This window comes from Delphinapterus leucas, chromosome 12 (assembly GCF_059928025.1).
Source record: "Delphinapterus leucas isolate spDelLeu-1000000601 "Yukka" chromosome 12, BTC_Dleu_Yukka2, whole genome shotgun sequence".
Taxonomy (NCBI): Eukaryota; Metazoa; Chordata; class Mammalia; order Artiodactyla; family Monodontidae; genus Delphinapterus; species Delphinapterus leucas.
Genome location: NC_143140.1, coordinates 76523622 through 76546925, shown reverse-complemented (window position 1 = coordinate 76546925; position 23304 = coordinate 76523622). Strand labels below are relative to the sequence as shown.

At 37.2% G+C, this 23304-nt stretch overlaps 1 protein-coding gene across 11 annotated transcripts in view; it reads right to left on the bottom strand.

Annotated features, from left to right (window-relative positions):
- The window catches only part of UTRN (utrophin), a 508091-nt gene that overhangs the window by 47895 nt on the left and 436892 nt on the right, over nucleotides 1-23304 (bottom strand). For all 11 annotated transcript variants that reach the window (XM_089922090.1, XM_089922091.1, XM_089922085.1 and 8 more), the window contains 5 exons: nucleotides 16686-16887; nucleotides 10566-10651; nucleotides 6201-6358; nucleotides 4235-4401; nucleotides 3215-3326 (listed from right to left, as the gene is read on the bottom strand). In XM_089922090.1, coding sequence (XP_089778216.1) covers nucleotides 3215-3326; nucleotides 4235-4401; nucleotides 6201-6358; nucleotides 10566-10651; nucleotides 16686-16887 — 725 coding nt within the window. The remainder of the gene's footprint in view (nucleotides 1-3214; nucleotides 3327-4234; nucleotides 4402-6200; nucleotides 6359-10565; nucleotides 10652-16685; nucleotides 16888-23304) is intronic.

Below are 23304 nucleotides of genomic sequence, written 5' to 3'. Positions count from 1 at the left end.
TGTTTTTAATAATTTTTCTTTGTCTTTAATTTTTGTCAATTTGATTACTATGTGTCTTGACGTGTTTCTCCTTGTGTTTATCCTGTATGGGACTCTCTGCGTTTCCTGGACTTGGGTGGCTATTTCCTTTCCCATGTTAGGGAAGTTTTCGACTATAATCTCTTCAAATATTTTCTTGGGTCCTTTCTCTCTCTCTTCTCCTTCTGGGACCCCTATAATGCGAATGTTTATGCATTTAATTTCCCAGAAGTTGAAATTTTGTTTTATATCCCCATATATTAACCAATATTGACAAGAACATACTTGAACCTGATACTTTAAAAGTAACATGCGGGCTTCCCTGGTGGCGCAGTGGTTGGGGGTCTGCCTGCTGATGCAGGGCGCACGGCTTCGTGCCCCGGTCCAGGAGGATCCCACATGCCGCGGAGCGGCTGGGCCTGTGAGCCATGGCCGCTGAGCCTGCGCGTCCGGAGCCTGTGCTCCGCAACGGGAGGGGTCACAGCAGTGAGAGGCCCGCATACCGCAAAAAACAAACAAACAAAAAAAGTAACATGCACTTGTTTAAAAACTGCAAAAATGCAATACAATCTGTTTTAAGTGTTGTTGACTTTTAATAAGCTTTTCCCGTCCTCCTCTCTTCTCACCAAAATCTCAACGAAACTCTCAGAACAAACTAGTCCTGTCCAAACTCAGTTCATAAGCAGAGAATTCTGCAATGATTCCATCCCTAACAATTTGAATGCTGGGAGTAGCTGATGTTGCTGACCTTTCTAGCAATAAAATTTTACAAATATCTCATCCCTTCTACCTGAGCTAACATGACTCTCAAACCATCTTCTTATCTGGGCTAATGCTTCAGTTCCTGATAGCTATATTTACCAATGGGTAAGTATTCTCTCTATTGACTTACCCCACTTCCCTACTTTTCGTACATGGATTGGGCCACTGCCCCTCAGCAGATGCATACAGCCTCTAATTACTTTTCTTTCCTGTTAGCTGTTAGCATGACTCTGTGTCTACTTATGAACACATTCCCCTACATGTTGTTCATAACTGCAATTTCATATTGCAGTTATGAACGAGATGAGTACTGTTGCTCCCATGATAACACCATCTCCCCTACAATCCTCTCCATCATGGGCTGTAAAATCAAAGGTCAAGAATAAAGGAGGTTTATACTATTTCCCCCTTAGCCTCAGCTTTAACATCTACTAAAATCGATATGCCTATCCGTTCCCCTTTGACAGCACTTGGCCAGACGCCGCTATCATCTGTCACTTCTAAAGACAAACTGATGATCTTCTAAACACCATCTCATCTCCAAAACCTCCTATGTCCCACTTCTATCACATACTGGGGTCTGCCCACACGTCAGGCTTCATCATAACTCAAAACATCTTTCAATCCCAAATCTTTAACTTGGAAAAAACTTTCACTAACTCAAACCTTTTGCCTCTTACTCCTAATTCTTGCCCCCATCATCTTAATCTCTAGCCCCTCAACCCCCTTTGGTTTCTTCAACATGAGGATAGCCCAAATAAATCCCAGTACCATTAACACCTTTGAATCGTGCAGCCCGTGGCCTTCAATCGTACCTACCATCTTTTAATTTCAAAGCCATTGAGCAATGATGGAGTCACGGACTGCAAATCCTTGCCAACCAACCTCAGCTGCACTCTTGTGGCAATGGAGCAGTCAATTTACTCACCTCTTGGTGACTCATGCCTCCCCCCAGTAGCATTCCCTTTTCACTCATATTTAACCCTATCCAGCTCTCTCTCACTGTCAGCAATTGCATGAACTCTTATAAGTCATATGTGAAATTCATCACCCTCGCTCTCTAATTTAAAGAACTATCTACTTTATGCCCTACCATATAAAAACACTTCTAATTTGAATTAAATTTGGTTATTTAAAACAGAGAATATAGACTTTAAAAAAAAAAGATCCAATTATGGTAATTTTCACTGTGAAATTAAATGATCATAAACTCTTATTCCAATAAAAAAGAAACTTAAAATTTGAATATCTTTAACATAAAATGTAACTATTTTTAGAATAAATGTTAATCCCGGAATTCAAACATACAGTGCACAGGTAACAAGAAAAAAATTTAAATATTATCTTGCTCCATAAGCTTACTTATTCTTCAAAAAATATATATAGTCCTGTTGAATCTGTCCACATAAAGACCTCTTTTTCTCTTTCATTATATGTTTTCTGTATCTCTAGTCCCCAGCAAAATGCCTGGTATATAACAGGTACTCAGCAAATATAATATTCCAGCAAGCATACAGAAAATTCCCCAAATGGAGTTAAACCACTAAATCCAAGCCACTAACTTTGAACAAATCCTTACCTTCTCTAAGACTTAGTCTTTTTTTAAAAAAATAAGGATGAGTTAGTTTCTTAGACTCTTTCCAGCTTTAATATTCTATAAATAGTATTTATAATGTCAGATATGAGCACATAATGTACCAGAATTAACTAAGCATAGTAAGAAAAGTATGAGTCATCCTTGTCCCAAGGAATTAAAAAGATAGTTGAGGAGGCAAAAACACCAACACAGAAAACAATACAAGATAACACGGAATCAAATACTAACTGGTAAAGTAGGGGCTACTGTTAGAGGCCACAGAATGATGTGTTTTGGTGAGGGGAAGCTAGAAGAATTTGGGAAGATTTCACACACAAAGTAAGAGTCAAACTGTTTTTGTGGAAAAGTGGGATTTGGGGCTTCCCTGGTGGCGCAGTGGTTGAGCGTCCGCCTGCCGATGCAGGGGACGCGGGTTCGTGCCCCGGTCCGGGAAGATCCCACATGCCGCGCAGCGGCTGGGCCCGTGAGCCATGGCCGCTGAGCCTGTGCGTCCGGAGCCTGTGCTCCACAACGGGAGAGGCCACGACAGTGAGAGGCCCACGTACCACAAGAGTTTGCTACCAAGAATGCCACGTTTAATATTAAAACACAGATGTAAATAAAATTTAATAAATTTTTCTGAAAAAAGTATAATTGTTCTGTGCTAATAAATTCAACATAATGTACTTGCTTAAAAGAAAACAAAGCAACAAAAAAGATATGGTTAAGTGATCTTGAAAGGGATTTTTTTCCAAATAAGGTTAAGTCTAAATAAACTGAATACTTTTAGACACTAGCTAATTCAAAAGGAATATGTTAAAGCAAAACCAAATAAACAAACACTGGCTCAGTACTCACAGGTATACAATATTCCACCATTGGGTAATGTAATTTGTGACCTTTTGCTGTTCGACCCGAAAAGAAGCAACTCTGGCAGACATCATAGTTAAAATGCTTTAGGCTTCTATACCTAGAGAGAGGAAAGGAAAATTCATTGGCTTGAAAGCCTATTATATAGTCCAAAACACTCACTTGTGGTAAGGAATTTCATTCATCCAAATCACCATGAAAATAAAAGTTATATTGGCTACAAATGTGGAATTTGCTTATTTAGTATTTTAGCTCCAAATTAGAACAAAGAGAATCTTAAATTTCACAAAGGAAATTAAGGAAACCATCTCCCAAGTGAGAAAAAAAGCACATTTTTGTAGTTGAAGTCTCTAAAACATGTTTTCATCTGTTTCAACATAATAAGACAAATATCCATGTTAGAAGATTTTCTGTAATGTTTGAATGTGAATGCAAAACGAAAGAAGAAAAACGAGTTATGTTTATTAGCTTGACACATCAAAATTTAAAATATCACTTATACTATCAATAAAAAATGAGTTTCAAAATTCCCTGACAAAGGCTTCTTGTGTGAAAGTTGGGTTAATGTACTTCATGCCAAACTTGGCCAAAGAAACATGAAGTCATTTGATTACTTCTCAGTTAGTATTTAAATGCTGAACTCCTGCTTACCAAGTTTGACCCCAAAGTCTTAGAAAATCACCAAATTCCATCAGGGTCATATATGTATAATGAGTCATGCAATTATTATGCATGAACACTTCTGTAACCTATGTAAAGAGAAACTCAGAAAGATCTCTGGTTCTGGAGCAAAACAGTATAAATAACAATAATAAAATAAGCTTCACGTATTGGCTTTTTGAGGGAATGCCATTTTCAGATGGACTGAACGTGCTAAAAGCATCCCATTTCTTCAGGAGGCAAACCCCCAAATGGGTATAAGTGGGAAGGAATGATGGGCATACACCGAAACTATACAAACAGAAGAGAAAATAGCCTCCTACCACCACTGGTAGTAAATCAGTCTACCTGAATCCAACAATTGGACATTCTTTACAGATGTTGCATTTGGCCTGATGTTTTGCAGTCTCAGCTGCTGCCACTCGATGTAGAACCGGCAGCCAAACCATGGACTGTGGTTCCAGATGCATCCAGTCCACAAACTCTTTCACACTTATCTCTGGCTTGTTGTTATTCTGGTGAAGAAACAAAAATGTTAAAAGTGAAGAAAATGTCTTCATTTAAATTGCAACAGGTGTTGTTGCTTCAAAATCTTCTGAAAATCTGTATAAAAGTAAAAACAGAGTTTATATAACTCTTTCTAGGTCAGTTCAATCACTAAATATTTAAGGTTCTTCAAGGAAAAAAAAATTCTAAAATTTAAAAAGAGAAAAAGAAGAAATTGTCATTACGAAGAAGAAAAAAACTCCCAATACCTTAATAGACTTAGATTTAAAAAATAAAACCAAAACCCACACAGTTCTAGGTACTCTTCACATAGATATTTTAAAACTATAAAACTCATTCATCTAAAACAGTAAACATTTGAGAAACTAAAGACTCACTAAAAAAAAAAAAAAAAAGACTCACTGATAACTTCCTAAACTTGAAGGCCATTATAAATGCCAATAAAAACTGTTATCTCTTTGTCCTGCTCCAGTCCTGTTACATCCTAGCAGGAGCACATTACGATGAATATACTTTGTAGGATTTCCAAACGTATCAACGATAAATTGTATGAAATGTCTTGGTCTCTCTTTAAATCTTAATACTAAGTAATTTTCACTTGTGCAAAGTTAAATTCATACCAATGTCCTTCTCCTGCTGTTGTCAAGGTCATTCTATGAACCAGAACATATGAGAATCATATTTAGAATTTTCACTTGGTATTTTTTGTATCTCTAAAACAAGGAAAAGGGCCATTATAAAGTGTAATAAACCATAATATCAATTCTTCTTAAAGAGATGGTGTGAGCATATTTCTCCTCAGCAATGAAAAATCACTAGACATGCCCTGGCAAAATATCTGTAGGCTTGTACTTTATGCATACTTATAACATCGGTAGAAGCATTTCTAAAATGCGTTTCTATACGGTAAGCATCAAAAAAGAAACTAGCGTGCTTTTCCAGTTTAATATCAGTAACTTAGATCAGTATAAAACTTGTGTACATCATTCTCCTTTTGTACATATGTTCTCAAAGAAAAGAGTACAATTTCAATAACATCTTTAATTTACATTTTAAAAAAATCTTGCCTACAAGGAGGTCAGGGCATTTTTATTCATTTATTTAGCAAACATCTATTAAGTAGCTATGATGTCCAAGGCACTGTACATAGGGATACAATAGTAAAAAGAAAGAAACAGCCCTTGTTCATGGAGTTTAGGTTTATATAAAAGAAAAAAACCACTAAACAAGTAATTATATAATTCAGTATGTTTTTATTATCAATTTTAATGAGCATGATAAGAAGGCAGAGGAGATTCAGGTGAATATAGTAGGGACACATAACCTCATCTGAAGGAGTCAGTGAAGGATTTTCAGCGGATGTGAGATTTAAGGGAAGATCTAAAGAATGAATAAGGATTAGCAATGTCAAGGGAGTTTGTGGGTGGAGGGTAAGAAAGAACATTCTAAACAGAGGGCACATGTCCAAAGGCACTAGGGCCGGAATGAAGGAACAGCACGGCTGGAAAGCTCAAGGGGACCAGTGGTACAAGATGAGGCTGCGGCAAAAGTAGGGCCAAATCATAGCAATCTAAAGGCACATGTTAAAGATTTGAGGTTTTAACCCTTGAGGAACAGTAAGTCTCCTTGAGGTGGTTGCTGTTCCTTGAATCAAATGTGCCTTAAGAAATAAAATAAACTTACTGGGATGGTACCAGCGTCTTCCACCACCTGGTTCCAGCCCAAGTCCCCTGTTCCATTTCTCAGAATATCCTCAATACCATTCCCCACACATTCTATACACCAGTGATCCTTCATGAACGTTTACCTGTTGGAAGCAGCTGCGAACACTGGGTTCAATATTACTGCCCCCAAAAGCTGCTACTTCCCCCAGTTGCCGAGGGATCTGGATGGCATCATGTAGTAACAGGCCAAGCTGTCTCTGGTCACACATTTCTGTGGGCCCAGCCACTTCCTTAAAGAGATCTACAAGGAGGAGAGGCAAGAGGTTAACTTCCATCTGCCTATTCTGGAATTTTAAGTAAAATATACCTTTGGTTATGTGGAATGAACGACGTAGATTTAAAAAAAAACTTATGGGGACGTGAATTACATTAGTTGTCGCCCGAATTCTGACAACCTTAACATTCTGCATATTTGTAATCAGGAACTGGTTAAGTACATGTTTCCTAAAATGATCTACTGCAGTATGTAAATACATATAAACAGACCAATAAATACAAATTTCCTTTTTAAATGGCCCAGTGTGTGCATGTGGGTTCATTCAGTGGTCTCTATAAGGTTTCCCTTCTGATTGAAAAAGACAGACAGTTAAAAAGAAGCTTTCTTTATGACTTGTTAAAGGAATGAATGTATCTTAAGTAGCAAATTTTAAAAGATTTATCAACTTTTTGTATTCACTCCTAAATTCAATATTCATTGAACATATATATTTTAATTTCTTTTAAAGATTTCTATACTCAAATCTATTTTGCATAAGAAACATTAAACAGTATAAGGAGGTGTCTTTTATTTTTAGGGGTTATTTTTTTAGGCCCAATCAGTCTCTCGTTCCTTATTAGCGATAAAAATTATTTTTTTACATCATTTCATGTAATAAAATACATTAATTCAAATGTAAAGGACTTAATGAAAACTCATGCATACTTTCACACAGTTCTTAGGCTTTTCTATTCATTAAAAAAAAGATGTTTTAAAAGTTTTTGATTCAGTAAAATAAAAACTCTTTTCTTCCTTCTAGAATTGGCTTATCTTCTTTTCATCACTTGCAGTATTTTGAAGATGAAAATTCTTACCATATTTCCAGCAACAAAGCTAATATAGTCAAATAAGTTACTTTTGGAGTAGGGAGAAATTTCATGTAAAAACAATTCACTTCATTATAGAAACTAATACTTTTTGGAAAGAAATTTCCAAGTTCTAAAAATTCAAAATCACACAAATTCTAAATGGTTTTCATGTGAAGTTTTCCAAGAAAAAAAGAATGGGGAGTAAATATTTATTGGATCCTAAAAACCATTTTCAAACAATACCTGATAAATGAATATCAGATCAAAAGGTATCATTCCCTTTTTTTTTAAGGAAATAAGGCTAGATCTAACACTGTCAACTTTCAAACGACTAAACCAAGCTCAGTGATACTGACACAGTAATTATAATGAAATATGACTTTAATTATAAGCATACATTGGGAAAGCAAATTCAATAAAAATACATTTAATTTTTATTATCATTTGTTCTCTTAGATGGTTAGAGTTCTACTTGCTTCTTTTCATTTGCCAAAAATAAGACTATCATAGCCAGAAAGTACTTATCCAGTATTCTTATTATGATTCTCATTGTAAACCCATTCCTGAGAAGAGGCCTCCTAAGTCAATACAAAGTTGATGCATGTGAATAATAATACTCTGCAGAGAGAAGTGCACATATTCAGCAACATCAATCATGCCCAGCTTTCCTCTTTTGAGGAAGATAGCTATACTATTATGCCACTATTTAGGTAAAACGACACACGAAACATAAGAGAAAAGACTCCTTAACATTCTGACATATTTCTGAATTCTTATGAAAGTTCACATGTTGATGTTACAGTCAGATACGAAAAGGAGTATCATGATGTGTGGATGGATCAGAGGAATGTTCCAATCTAAAACCCAAGTTCCAATAAGTAATCACAGAAGAGATGCAAAAGGCCATTCAAGAGGATCTTTGTAAATGTGTTGCTGATGGGGCAAGGAAGCCACTGAGTTACAAGCAGGAAGGCCAGAGTGTTGTTAGAACCTAATCAAGGGACATTCTCAAAAAGGCACGAAGAGAAAAGAAGGTGTCACCGGGGTAAAGACACTGACGTAAGCCATTGCAAAATCAGCGTTCAGTTGGATACCAACTGACCCAGAATAGCACCTCTGCCATTGAGTTTGCAGAGCAAAGTGTCTTGAATATTAATTCCGACAAAGAAAGTAATAATGAGGAAGTGTTCTGATACCACTAGGGAAATCAAAACTGGAATCAGAGTTGCTAAGGACCTCAAAGTAAAAAGCAAAACAAAACCCCAGAATATTTCCAGAGTCTCAGTACTCTGAGGAAAGATTTAAAGATTTCAACCCAAAGATTTCTTATTTAATTAAGTTCTAAATGGCATACTTCATGGATTAAATTAAATATCAGAAATTTTCATTGCAGGGCTTCTGCTTCCCCTGCTATAATCTGAAAGTTCAATGTGGAATTATACAGAGTATTGTTTCCCGACATTTGTGGAAAGAGTGTCCACCGTAGTACGAGTGTATGAGTACATGTATGCTGAAATGCCTCTTCATTTGAAAAATTATATGCTTCAGAAATACGTGTGACGGTAGATGTGTAGATAAAAGACATTTTTTTGTATATTGCATAGAATTTGGTTTTTGCTCTAAAACTACAGCCATCATGTTGTAACTCTTTCTTTTGGCCTCAGATTACTCCAATAATCAGCTTGAAAAACACAGGGAGGAGGCATCGTTGATCTAGAAAAACAGACCACCCTTGCATTTTAATAAGATTCATGATAAACTTTGAGGTTGGATTTGCACTCTTTTCAGAGTAAGCGAGCACCGTAACATAATTGTTACTTTCAGAGAACCCTAAATTCTTTTAGGAACACATGAAAACCCCAAATCACAGTTGATTTTTTTTAAAGTCCTTTTCTAATTTGAAACACTGATGTTTTCATTAACATTTTTCTTTCCCACTCATTATAGAAATAACTTTTTTAGCCTTGGAAATTATATCTTTTGACAATTATAATGCTGAAGACAATTTAAATTCTAGATAAGTGCCACCAAGCAGAAGCCTGTGCAAAGCTTTTTTCTGCATGGCTTACTAGGTTCTGACTCCATCAAGGCACCTCGCCTCCTGATCCTACAATCAGCTTTTCGCTTCATTTTCGCTGACATTCTTGTCAAACTATCTAAAAAAAACAAGCCACCATGATCTAGCCCTGGAATTCAAAAACAAATTGCTTCACAGCCATCCCAGAAAATAAAAGTATTTTAAAATGTATGTATGTTCACAGAAGATGAAGAACCTAGAATTTATAGGACCTGGGATCAAATATTTTCCTGTTTTTGGTATCTCTCTATTCATGAAATATCCCTCTCCCTCTCCCTCGAAGGTATGGATATATCTGTACAGAATCATATGAGGCTATGCATGGCAGGATCAATTTACTCACACTTTATGGATAAAATTAAATCAAAAAAATTTACAGTAATTAAGAGTTTGGAGACATAGCAGCAATTGCTACCATTTATTCAACAACTGCTATTTCTAGGTATTTTTCACATATGATCTCTAGCTGCTTTCAAAGCAAGAATTAGTAGCTTCATTCTTTGTTGAAGAAAATTCACTAAATTTCAGCTCCCTGGAATGTGAAATGGGAATCTTATTACTACCTCTTAGCTGTCGGTATTCAGTGGAATTGTGTAACCTGCCCAGAGTCATCCAGCAGCCACTAAGTGGTAGAGCTGAGATTCGAAGGCAGGTCTCCCTGGCTCCCGAACCTGTCCCTTTCCAAATGTCAAGATGCCCTTCATTAACTGACAGCTAAAAGGTCACCACTGATTTATTTGGTGAATAAGAACAAATATAACGAAACTAAAAAATATATCACTTTATTTTCTTATACTATAAAATATAATTATTTGTCTCACTGTGACTATAACAGTTCTAGTCCATGCTAATTTTCTTAAGCATTGGAAATATACGGAAATAGAAAAGGATTGGGCTTTAGAGTCAGAAATATCTACGATCTAATTCTAGCCCCACGATTCACTGTCTCTACAGCCTTGACTAGATTTCTAACCTATCCCAAGAATTATTTTTTTCAGCTGGAAAATGGAAATCACAATGCCTACATTATGGGGCAATTATGAATTAAATGAGATACAATCTGCAGTCAGTTCTTACTCCATCAATGCACCTCACATCTTGATCCTATAATCAGCTTTCCATTTCACACAAATTCACATCACTTTGCACTGACACCCTTTGTCTAGCCTCGTACATGTATGATCGAGGTTAAAAAAAAAAAAGGAGCTATTATTACTAGCAAATCATATAAAGTAAGTCTCTAATAAGTTGTTATTATCATTATTATTACTAAAAACATTATTGGTATAAGAAAGGTCTTACATACATCTGTATTTTTCTTCTAAGAGACCTTTGGAGAGAGAGATCAATCCAATCTTCAGACTCTGCACTCTTATTTTTCCAGTCCGACCCCTGAAATTATAAGAATCTCAGTGTGTTAGATGCATTTAAAACTGTATACAGTATGCTAATTATTTCTGAATATCTATTTCCTTGAGGCTAAATGGAAAAAAAATTGCATCTTAAAAATGCAACTTTCTATTCACTTTTATTAATTAATGTTAAACCCATACCATAAGTTCATGACATATTTTAATAGTATATTTGACTTAGTCTGGAAGAATATACAGCCTGAAGTCACTTTATGTACAACATATGAACTTGGAAGAACAAAAGAAAGTAAAATGAAAATGCTAATTATAAAGCTAAAAATATTTCATTTTTATAAACACTATGAATTAAATCTGTTAATAATTATAATGCAAGATTCAAACTAATAGCTAGAGATATATATAATATGCATGTGACAATACAGCAAGAAAGGTATAATGATATATCTAAAAACAGATGTAAGAAAACTGATGGGAAAATTAACTATATGTTGAGGGCTATAACTTGTTGAATACTTAAAAACTTCTCGTCTTCATTGATTTTGATCTCTGTCAATGCAGTTTCTATAAATTACTACTGCAATTATAATAGTCAATGATCTTAAATACACAGGTGTGCAATAAATTATAATTAAATACAAAATTTATTAATTAACACTAGAAAATAGCTTCATATTATGCCAATGAGAGATCATTTCAATTTCACTTATAATTTGACTGGAAGAATAATTTTATCTTTAAAAGCATAGAGTTATATTTACTCTGTCTTTTATCAAAGAATAAATGAGTTGTTTACCAAATGTCACACTGTACTAGATCCTGGGGCTGGGGAAAGGGAAATGCAGAAGCTACAAAAATTAATCCATGATCCTTGCTATGAAATAACACAGTCCAGAAAAAAGTCAAGATATAAAGATTTCTATCTTTATTATTTCATATAAACAGGATCAGTTTTCAGTTTGTTTTTACTGTTAATTTTCTTATATGTTTTCAATACACACAAGTACAACACATTCAAAACCTATAACTAAATGTTTACATAATTACATGAATACTTAAAATTTAGTAATTCATACTATTTAAAAACATATAAATATTTGTACCATGTAACTTTAATTTTAAGCATCCTTATTGTCAAACTGTATTTAAGTCTGGCTCGTTGATATTTTTACTATTACTACTAATTGATATCTTTCATTCTCAAATTATAAACACTCAAGTTTCTGTAAACATACAATGACATATAAAGTATGAAATAAATAAGAAAGGAAAACATGCTTAGGGATTGGTAAAATGTATTTTCAAAATAGTCCCTCAGGGCTTCCCTGGTGGCGCAGTGGTTGAGAGTCCGCCTGCTGATGCAGGGGACGCGGGTTCGTGTCCCGGTCCGGGAAGATCCCACATGCCGCGGAGCGGCTGGGCCCGTGAGCCATGGCCGCTGAGCCTGCGCGTCCGGAGCCTGTGCTCCGCAACGGGAGAGGCCACAACAGTGAGAGGCCCGCGTACCGCAAAAAAAAAAAAAAGTCCCTCAATAGCCTAGAGTTTATAATCTATACTAAATCATACCCAACAAACATATTGAACCCTTGCTATGTATGTGTACAACATTCAGAATTGACCTATAAAATAACTAATACTTAAATTTTAAAATAAATATAGCCATTATAAGCAGAAACCTAAAGTTTATATACTCATTTCAGATTCCCACAATTATAGAAATACTAGTTCCAAATTAACCTTAAACTGAGCCATGCTATGAAGTGTGTTTCTATTTCATATTTTTTAGGTGTTTCCTAATTATCACACGAAAATAGACTATGTCTGTTTTCTTCCCTCCAAAAATCAGGAAATTTTATTCTCTGTACACAATCAGACAACAGACTTGAAGGAAATAACAAAAGGCTGTGCAAATAGACTAGTACATGACTGTGGCTAAGGACAAAGTAATCCCTTAAGGGAAAAAAATATCAAACTGGTACGTTTTGGAGGCTGATCTCCAGTCTTTGGTGACAACACCAGAAGGGAACATCATCAGGAAGACTACTGAAAATGTCAACCGTCCATTCATGGCACCACCAACGATGATAAAGGCTTACTATGATCCCAGCATTGTTCTATGTTCCATAGGACCAAGAGAAAAGTGTTAGGACATGATTCCTACCCACGACTAGCTGGAGAGGTGAGACAAGGAAACAACTAGAGAATCATAAGAAAATATTAGACCAATCTTACGCATGGAAATAAATGAGATAATTGTGGCTGACTAGTCATTAATGATTGGTGGTTCGTCTGAGTAGTTATTAGTCTCACAACATTTGATAGAGAAGGTAAGTCTAAAATCAGACACTGAAGGCATGACACAGCTGGATTGTCCTGACGAGGAGAAAGTAGATTATCATAGGAAAAGCCCGGACAAGGGGACAGAGGAAGCGGATGTGAGCACCAGAGGCAGGATTCATCAGGTAGAGCGAGAACTTGCATCAAGAGTAAATGGTTGATAAAGTTGTCCAGGTTATATGGAGCCAGAGGATAGAGGGCTTTGACGTTAAATAAGATATCAGAATTTGAAAGGTAACAGGGAGTCAATGAAATTTATTGTGAGTGACATAACACAATATTTAAGTATTTGATTCCCTGATAGTTTTCATAAGTAACTCCTGAAATTAATTCAACCAGAAAGATAGGTACCTTATAAATAAAATTATATCCGCCTTGGAATAGTGGGAAAAATGACTTAACACTGCATCAAATGAGGTTAATATTCTCTGCAGGGACAAAAATATTTAAACCAAGAAATCCAGACTACTGATTTAAATCTTGATTTAAACAAATTTAATTTCCACTAAATTTAGAAGGAAGATTGTGGAATTAAGACTTTTTAGCCCAGGAAGATGAAGACTGAGAGAGGTTGTGAACTCATAAATGGAATCAGTTTTATCTTTATAGTTTATAAAGTCCTTTCTCTCTATATATTAGTTCATTTGCCCTTCACAATCACTTGTGTACGTGAAGCAGAGCAGATATTTTTATCTCAATTTTTCAGATGAGAAATTGAGATGCCAAAAGTTAAGCAGCTGTCACGTTTTAAAGCAAACCAGAACCAAAAATTTGGATTCTTGTCCTCTACAACAGAAGAAAAGACTCTTTTTTCAGACAATTCAGAATATTAGGAGTTGGGTACACATTAAAAGCTGAAAGAAACAGTAAACAATATAATTTATAAAGTACTATCTTTCTTAGATATGGCAGTATGGTAGGAATAATCAAGTGATTATCAAAAAAGCTGAATATAGTTCCATATCTACTACTAATATGCAGTAGGTGGCTATGGATAAACTGTCTCATCTCACTTGGTCAGTTTCTCAATCAGTAAAATGAGGAGGGCAGAATGGAAGATCCTCAAAGTCCTTCTGCTTCTAGAATTCTAGGATCTCCTGTGTGTGCGTCACTCATTATTTCAAGAGCTGGCTGAATATATTTCAAGGGCTGAAAATACCAGGTCTGGCTGCAACCAAAGCAGTGTAGTAAAAAATACTGCACAAAGCAATGCAGTAAAAAATATATGGTTAATAGATGAATGTCAGATTAACTGAATGAATGGACAGGTTAGATCATGGTACCATTTCCAAGGTTCAGAGACTTCTTAGGGGTCCATAACGTCCTGGTGCATTGGATGGAGTAGATCAAAATTCCATCAGATTCTCAAAGGAAACTAATGACTTGAAAACAGTTAATAACTCTTGTTTGGATAAAGGAATAAGTCTTAGTTGCTAGAGAAATTTAGGTAATCAACTCTGGCCATCTGAGACTACCATCATATGAGTAACTATACTTTTTCCTTAGGTTAATTCATGATATTCCTCTCCAAGGTGGAAAACTCGACTGAATGGACACTGTTCTAACCTAGCATGGTCTTTGCTATATTTCTTTGGCATGGAAGGGAGATAAATCCTAAAAACTTTTTGTCCTTTGAAAAGGAAAATTTCAAGATACTGTCTTTCTAAATAAGAAACAATATCTCTGTGTTGCGTTTCTCATGTGTTCACATTTGACGGTAGAAAGTGAAAATATGCCAACATTTAACTCCCTAGAATATGACTTACGATGTTTCACATACTGCTTCCTTCCCAACTAAGTGGCACTATTCCCTTTGGGCTGTCCAGTGAAAACAGCATATATATGCGTTATGGGCTGAGTTACATCCACCTAAAATTCATGTGTTGAAGTCCTAACTCCCAGTACCTCAGGATGCAACTATATGTGGAGAAAGTCTTTAAATAGGTAATTAAGTTGAAATGAAGTCATGAGGGTGGCGACTAATCCAATATGACTGGTGTTCTTATAGAACATTAGGATACAGACACACACAGAAGAAAGACCATGTGTGAACACAGGGAGAGGACACCATCTATAAGCCAAGGAGAGAGGCCTCAGAAGAAAGCAACCCTGCTGACATCTTGACTTTGGACTTCCAGTCTCCAGGACTATGAGAAATAAATTTCTGTTGTTTAAGCCAACTAGTCTGTGATACTTTGTTAAGGCAGCCCAAGTAGAGTGTTAGAGCCACAGATAATGCCGAAGCAGGGTGATTTAACATCTTCTCCAGTTCTTCCCTAAAACATGTCTCAAAATACACACCTCTGGCTCTACCATACTCCATAGAGCTTAATGAAGTCCTTAACTAAGTATCCCATGACTTTAGCATTCTTCCTGGGACATAAAATTAAGTTATAGGCTTTGTAGTTAAAACACCTAATTGACTAGTTATTTTAGTGAATTTACTATAGAAAATGTCTCTTAGAGGTTTAAAAAATTGAAGATCAACTTAACAGTGAATTAATGTTAACAGTCATATTTTACCCTAGGAGTATAAAAATTTGCGTTAAAATGAAATGTACTGAAAGATATCACACAGGGAGGTAGTAAAGCCCACATTCATCATGGTAACAGAGATCCATGCTATCTGTTCTTCAGTGAGTTTATTAAGAGCCTCAAGCACACAATGGCTATTTGATTATTTTTAAAAAAGACATTGTTATGATATTTGTCAGTATTGAAAGATAAAAGATTTTTCTAATCAAAAGAATAAATGAAATTTTAATTAACTGAAAGCTCTTGAAAGTTCTTGCATCTATCATTTACTTCTTATACAGAATCAGTCAGCTGCTAAACCATGCGTGCATTTATGAACTATCATCTATCTTCTTTCTCTCTAAATCAAATAAAAAACTGATAAGCACACATTTTCATACAGCTAATTAACAGAAAATAAAATTTAGAGTTCTAATTTTCTTATTTCATCTTTGCATACTTTAACCCCCTACCAGAAGAATGAATAATTCTTAATGTTTCAGAAATATCAGCCCACAGCAGGTCTTTCTAGAATTGATTATTTTACAAACGCATTGTCACATTTCAAAAAGCCAAATTAATGGCAAATGAGTTATGCTGAAAGCTGGGAGTGCTCTTTATGTAACAGTGAGCATCTAATTAAATTACAGATATTGGAGTGTCCTATAGTATAAATTATTTAAAACACCATATATACACATAACCACCACTGCAATTAAAAAAAGCTAATACCAAAAGAGAAATTAAATCCTTTTAATTGCCAAATTGCTCTTAAGTTGTCATACAAGAAATGCAGAGTGGATTATTATGAGCCAACAAATTTTAAAATTCATAACAGTAACTACAAAATTTTGTCTTTTGAAAAAAGAAATACTGTAAAACATTATGGAGGAAGGAAATCGGACTTCTTTCCATTAGGTTTCCCCTAGCATGGTGACTAAAAAGACTACAAATTTGACAGCCTTTATAGATTGAAGCAAAATCTTAAAAATCATAGATGGACACTCTTTTTTGTTCTATTGTTGGTTAAGAGCTCAATTTTTGGAAAGTCGCTCCTTTTCAACAATTAACATAAACATTTCCACTGGGAAAAGGACTTTGAAAGAAAGTATTTTCTTAAAAATTCACTTAAAAAATGTAGACAGTTTGCACTATCAACATATTTCACCCAATGACTGTATTTTAATGGGAAAAAATGCACTTACGTATCATACACATTGAGTAGCCAGTTGAGACACATATCCACACAGAGAGGAACGTTGACCAGATTTTTATGCATTTGTTCAAGGCCATCATAAATCGTTGTCAGACAGTTGATGACATCTGGAACACTAAGAAGCTGATCGTTTTGGTTCAGCTTGTGCTGTTTGAAAACTTCATTTGTTGTATTCAACTCTAAGAGATCCACTAATCAGGTGAGAAAAAGGAATATGCACAGTCATTACATTATAGAACAACACTGAAACAAAACCACTGCCAGTCTTGAGTTTTTAGCTTGATTCTTCAATTTAAGAATCTATCCTTTTTAGCTAATTTCAATTTTTAAAGAAATAAACAGCATTTCCATTCTTACATCTCTAAACTCTTCTTTTATCCACACGTCTTATGTTTATGCTTTTGAACCTAAACTCTGCCACTTTTCAATATGACCTCGCTTTTCACTCTTTGGAATGTAAATTTTTCCACCTTTACTTTTGTGGCTTTCCTCTCTTCAGCTTCTTTGTACTTTTAAATGTAGGAAAGCATAAATCTCTAAGTCTAATCCTAATGGTAGAACAGCTAAAATACGACACTGCTCTTTCTCCTCATTTTTGAGAACAGCCAGCTCACCTCTCATTCATCCTTTATATCACTGTGTAACTGATCATTCTTAAACAGTTTCTCCACATGCACATCATGAGATACAAAGTTCACTGAAGATATTCCGTTAATAAAACAGGTTTGGAGAAAAATAACCGTTCTCCGCCACCTACTGAATCAAGCCTGATCTGTAAGGCCCTCAAAATCTGGCTCTAACCTGGGCTGCTTCCCATGATCCTTTGGCACATAGGCAACTTGTAGCTAGGTAGGATTAGAGGAGGTTCACGGTACAGGTCCACCCATCCACGGCTCTTCATGTATTTGCTCGCATTCCTTGCCCTTCATGGACAGAACCTCTACAATGGGCATGGCTGGTGCTAGACTATGCAGGGTGGGCACATAAGGATAAAGTGGAGCCCTGCTCTCGAAGATGGCCAGTCTGAGAAGGAGGATAAGCATACTGATAACTTCACTAAAAGGGGTGGAAATGCCCTAAAAGAAGAAGACGTAAGTTTCTATGAGAGCTATTACCACTAGGGGAGTGGAAGCAGCCTAGAAAAAGCTCCCTGGAAAGGTGGGATTTGAAATGCACCTTAAAAAATAGCTAAGATAGGGCTTCCCTGGTGGCGCAGTGGTTGAGAGTCCGCCTGCCGATGCAGGGGACATGGGTTCATGCCCCGGTCCGGGAAGATCCCACATGCCGTGGAGCGGCTGGGCCCCATGAGCCATGGCCGCTGAGCCTGCGCGTCTGGAGCCTGTGCTCTGCAACGGGAGAGGCCACAGCAGTGAGAGGCCCGCGTACCGCCAAAAAAAAAAAAAAAAAAGCAAAAAAAAAAGCTAAGATACAAGAGATCCATATAAAGCAAGGAAAGAATTCCAGGAAGAGAGAACTGCTCGAAAAAAGACAAGAATTCAAGGAAGTCCGGGCAGCTCTGGGAACCGATGATGGCAGTGTGGATGGTGTGTGGTCACACATGGGTGGCACATAGTTACCGTGAGATAGACGCACCGAGCTCAGGGGGCAGGCCACGTTGGCCTAGGGGCGCCCTCCAAGGCCAGGAGAAAGAGTTTAGACAAAGAGAAGAACGTTACATAATCTTTCCCTTCAATCAACTTTGAGTCATTCATTAGCTAACTGAAAACAGGAAAACATACTAGATTATCAAACTGCCATGTATCTATACATTTACTGAGTGTGGAGATGACTCTTCTAAATCTAAACATGTAGGTTTGGAAAATTACAGAACCACATGAACTTTAGGTCTGCTCATGGAAATTACTGCTTTATAAAATTCTTCCCCATCTTCATACTTAACTTTTTAACGTTAAAAAAATAAACTTGGGAAAACATTTTTTTATATATAAACAACTACTTTCTCTTTGCATGATACACAACTGTTCCCTCAAAAGCATGACATATTTTGACAGTTAAGTAAAATGAACAAAAAGCTTCCTTTCTTTTTCTATTTTTAACCATTGAATAACCACTAATTTTGAATTTTTAAAAAAAAATAAATTTATTTATTTATTTTTGGCTGCATTGGGTCCTTGCTGTGTGCGGGCTTTCTCTAGTTGCAGTGCGCGGGCTTCTCATTGCAGTGGCTTCTCTTGTTGAGGAGCACGGGCTGTAGTCGTGTGCGCTTCAGTAGTTGTGGCACGCAGGCTCAGTAGTTGTGGCTCGCGGGCTCTAGAGCGCAGGCTCAGTAGTTGTGGTGCATGGGCTTAGCTGCTCCGTGGCATGTGGGATATTCCCGGACCAGGGCTTGAACCTGTGTCCCTTGCATTGGCAGGCAGATTCTTAACCACTGCGCCACCAGGGAAGCCCTAATTTTGAATTTTTTAAAGACATTTATGAAATGTGTCTACTCTAGCTGCTTAAATACCATAGAATGATTTTTTTCCCCCAAATTATCTACAATGGAAAAGAACTGCTTTAAAATTATGCAGATTAAAATTATTTTTAAAACAACTCAACAGAGAGGTCATTTTTTTTTAAAAGAGAGAAAGACACAAATATAGAACACACACGCCTGGACAAAAGATCAGTCCGTTTCCTCTAGATGTCAAATACATCACTGGTAAAATTTCAGCTAATTACAAAAGTAACCTGTGTACGCTTCACAAGAGTTCGAGATGGTGTCAGAAAAAAAAAAAAGAACCATCTGGAATTTTCATTGTCATTTTTACCTCATTTCTTGGCACTGTACACTATTTTCAATTATAAACTTCCAGAGGGCAGGAGTAAAATTCAAATTCATTCTTCACAGTACTTGACAAAGAGAAGTGCTTAATAAATGACAGTGGCCACAGAACTATAATTCCTCACAGATATAAAGAAACATATTCAAATACTGCCAAAATGCTCTAAGTTTTCTGAATTTCAACACTAATTATGCCAGCAACACAGCACTGCTATTACATCCCTACATGGCCTAAAGGTGACAAAAGACCAAATTCCAAAAAGACCACTTCCTGAATCAGGCTGTCCTTGTATTTCTTCTGGAAAAGCCTCCTTTGTGATACACTTTGTAGCTGTGACAGTAATTTGCCACATCCCACAGACTATTATGTCTTCAATTTTTAGTGATTTACTCTGACACTTTGCCTTCGTGCTTAAGCCAGGAATACATCTCCCTGAAGTGTGTCACATTTAGGTACCTTTAAAGACTGACTACATTTAAGTCACAGAAAATTATGATTATCTCTTTTCAAAGGGAGACAAATGACAGCTCAGTCATGCAGCAAATGAAACAAATAGCAGAATCACTTTCTACCAACTTTCAGGCTTTTCGTTAAGCCCACAATGAGGCAAAGGGGGTTGAATGGAATTGGATCATCATTCTCCTGTTCTGCAAAAACACACACTGTTTAGCATCCGACCTTGGGCTTCTATGACTCTCCTCCTCTCTGTTTGACTGTCCCTTCTTAGCACCTTTCCTATCTCCTCTTCCCCGGACAGCTCAGAAATGTCAGTGGCACTCAAGGTCTCATGTCTGCCCTTCCCCTCTATAAACCTGATGCTCTCATTCACTTTCATTACTACAGTTATTACTTCTCTCTGGATGACTCCAGGTTCTGTTTTCTCATCCTGATCTCCTGCTTGAATACCTGATCCACATTCCCGCTGCTTTGTTCCCAACCAGAGCTATAGTATCGTCTTCCAGGAATCTCCACCTTAATATGTCCAAATAAAGGTCTTGCCTTTTTGTTATGCAGAAATCCAGTAATGCTGTTACTACACAGACCATGAGCCTGCAAATCCCAAGATATCCTACCACGCTCCTTCTTGCACACTCTGCAATCTATCAAGTACCAAATCCTCCCAATTATTAGCTCTCCTTCCTCCTTACAAATCCACGCCCTCATCTCCCCTCCTATGCTCAGCCTCCATCACCTTTCACCTGAACTCTACTTGTCCTCTCTTCCCTTGGTCCTTTGATCTTAGATATTGTCTAACGCATTACATCCACGACTGGCCCTATGTCCTAACTTACACAAAACAGAAAACTGTTCTATAGCACCCCAATCTGTAAAGAAAATATCCAAACATTAAACACGACATTGTGAGAGCTTGAGGAACAAAAAACTAAGGGAATCAGAGAAGATTTTGTTAAAAATGACCTTAAAACTGGACCTAAACTGATTTTAAGGACATTTCAGAATACTGGACAAACTAGCTCATAAGCTACTCCATTTAGACTCCATTATTACATGATGTTCCCTGAACTCCATCCGCCTTTGATTCTTAAGAATATAACTCCCTTCCTTCTTACCCTTGATTACAGCCATGTGCCTAAATCCTGTGCCTAAATCCTATGTGGCTTTTAGATCCTGGCTGATATACTTCCTACTCAAGGAAGCTTTGCCTTACTCTTCACAATGAAGGGAATCTCTGTCAGTATTTCCCTTTGGCTTCTCTGTTGCTGCCTAGCACATAAAGTTTTTAAATCAAAACACAAAAGAATATGTATAATACATATGTGTGGTCTAAACAAAAATAATAGGACAGGCTCCCATTAATTCATTACACAGCTATAGAAATAGGCTATCACTGTATGTTGGAAGCTCGTTGGAAAAATCTCCTTAATTACATCCCCTCACAATCACAGGGAGAACCACTAATCATTGTATTTCACTTTAAATTTCTGAAAGTATATATGTATCCCTAAATAACAGAGCACTTAGTTCTGCCTGGTTTTGAACTATATAAATAAATGGAATCAAACGGTACAAATTTCTTCTGCTACTTGATTTTTTTCACGCAACTTTATAATTCTAAGATTCAACCATGTTGATGCTGATTACTAGTTTATTTTTGCTGCTGTATATCATATTTATGAATATGCCAAAATGAAACAAATGTTACTATTAATAAGTGCTGCTATAAATCCTATACATATTTCCTGGAGTACTCCGATAATTTTCAAACTCAAAGCATTCACCCATGAGGACTTCCCTGGTGGCGCAGTGGTTAAGAATCCGCCTGCCAATGCAGGGGACATGGGTTTGATCCCTGGTCCAGAAGGATCCCACATGCTGCAGGGCAACTAAGCCCGTGAGCCACAACTATTGAGCCTGTGCTCTAAAGGCCGCGAGCCACAACTACTGAGCCTGCGTGCCACAACTACTGAAGCCCGTGTGCCTAGAGCCCGTGCTCCACAACAAAGAGAAGCCACCGTAATGAGAAGCCCGTGCACTGCAACAAAGAGTAGCCCCCGCTTGCTGCAACTAGAAAGAGCCCGCGCGTAGCAATGAGACCCAACGCGGCCAAAAAATAAATAAATGAATAAATAAATTTATTAAAAAAAAATCATTCACTTGTGTCCTAGGAGACTGCTCTGTGCCAGAGACTGTATGAGGCCTGAAGTGGAGAAGAAAGCAGACTCACCCCTCACATAGAAGATTAGTTCATTTGGAGAGACACACGGTAAGTAAGTAAATACATAGAATATCAAATATTATGACAAGTGCCACATAAGAAAAGAACGGAACCTATGACATGGAAAATCAGGAGTGACCTAGTTTGGAGTAGAGTAGCCAAGAAAGACTCATTAGAGACGGGTGAGTTAAACTAGGACCTAAAAAGGAAAAGAACGCACCAGCCACAAAGAGCTAAGACAGGAGCTCTTCAGGCAAGAGGAACAAAATACAGAGGTCACCATTTCAATGTCCACTAGAACTGTGAGAGCCCGCTGTGGGCCATGGTGAACGAGGCGAATGGAGAGACCGGCCAAGGCAAAGGCCGTTCTGTGCTGAGGGCAGCAGGATCTGTTGTAAGCAAGGGGGTTGTGTCCACGTGTAACGTGCTATCTCCAAATTTACGTTCCTTGAGTGTGGGAACCAAGTCTTTTTATATTGTTTTATCTCTTGCACAGTCTTGGAGCCCAATAAATGAACGAACAATGACAGTAACAACAGTGTGCCCTCTTTTTTAGGACACTGTGCTGGGTGGAGATTCACGTGAAATGAGAGGCAACCGTTGACCTAAAGCAGGTGTCGACACAGATGGGGCAATCTTCCTCACATTATCTGTCACACAAAGCCACGCAAGAGGTGCTGATGGGAGAAAAAGTCGTTACAGGCCATCATAAAGTTCTGGAAAAACTGGAGGCAGGTGGGATTAGCTTGTAAATGTTTCCAAAAGAAGTAAATTTTTAACAGAATTTGGGAGGACTAAAGGGGTACAGACGATTGCAGAGGAAGAAGGGTCAGGGCATTTCGAGTAAACAGAAAGGATGGGAGTGGAAGAAGCAGGTTAATCATAAACAGGTAGCTGGGTCAGTGGTGCCAAGGCCCCGCTAGGAGAGCACTGGGGTCAGGAGGCAGCGGAGAAAGCGGCAGCCAGGTGGCCCTAAGGACATCACCTCGAATGTTTACAATCGAACACAACCCAGCATGTTTCTAAGTGTGCGTTACTAAATGTCGTTTAGTTTAGAGGTGGGAGGCATCTCTCTTCTGCTCCTCTCTGGTTTGGAGGGATGAGCTGAAGGATGGAGTTTTTTCTTTAGGACTCAGAAGAACCCA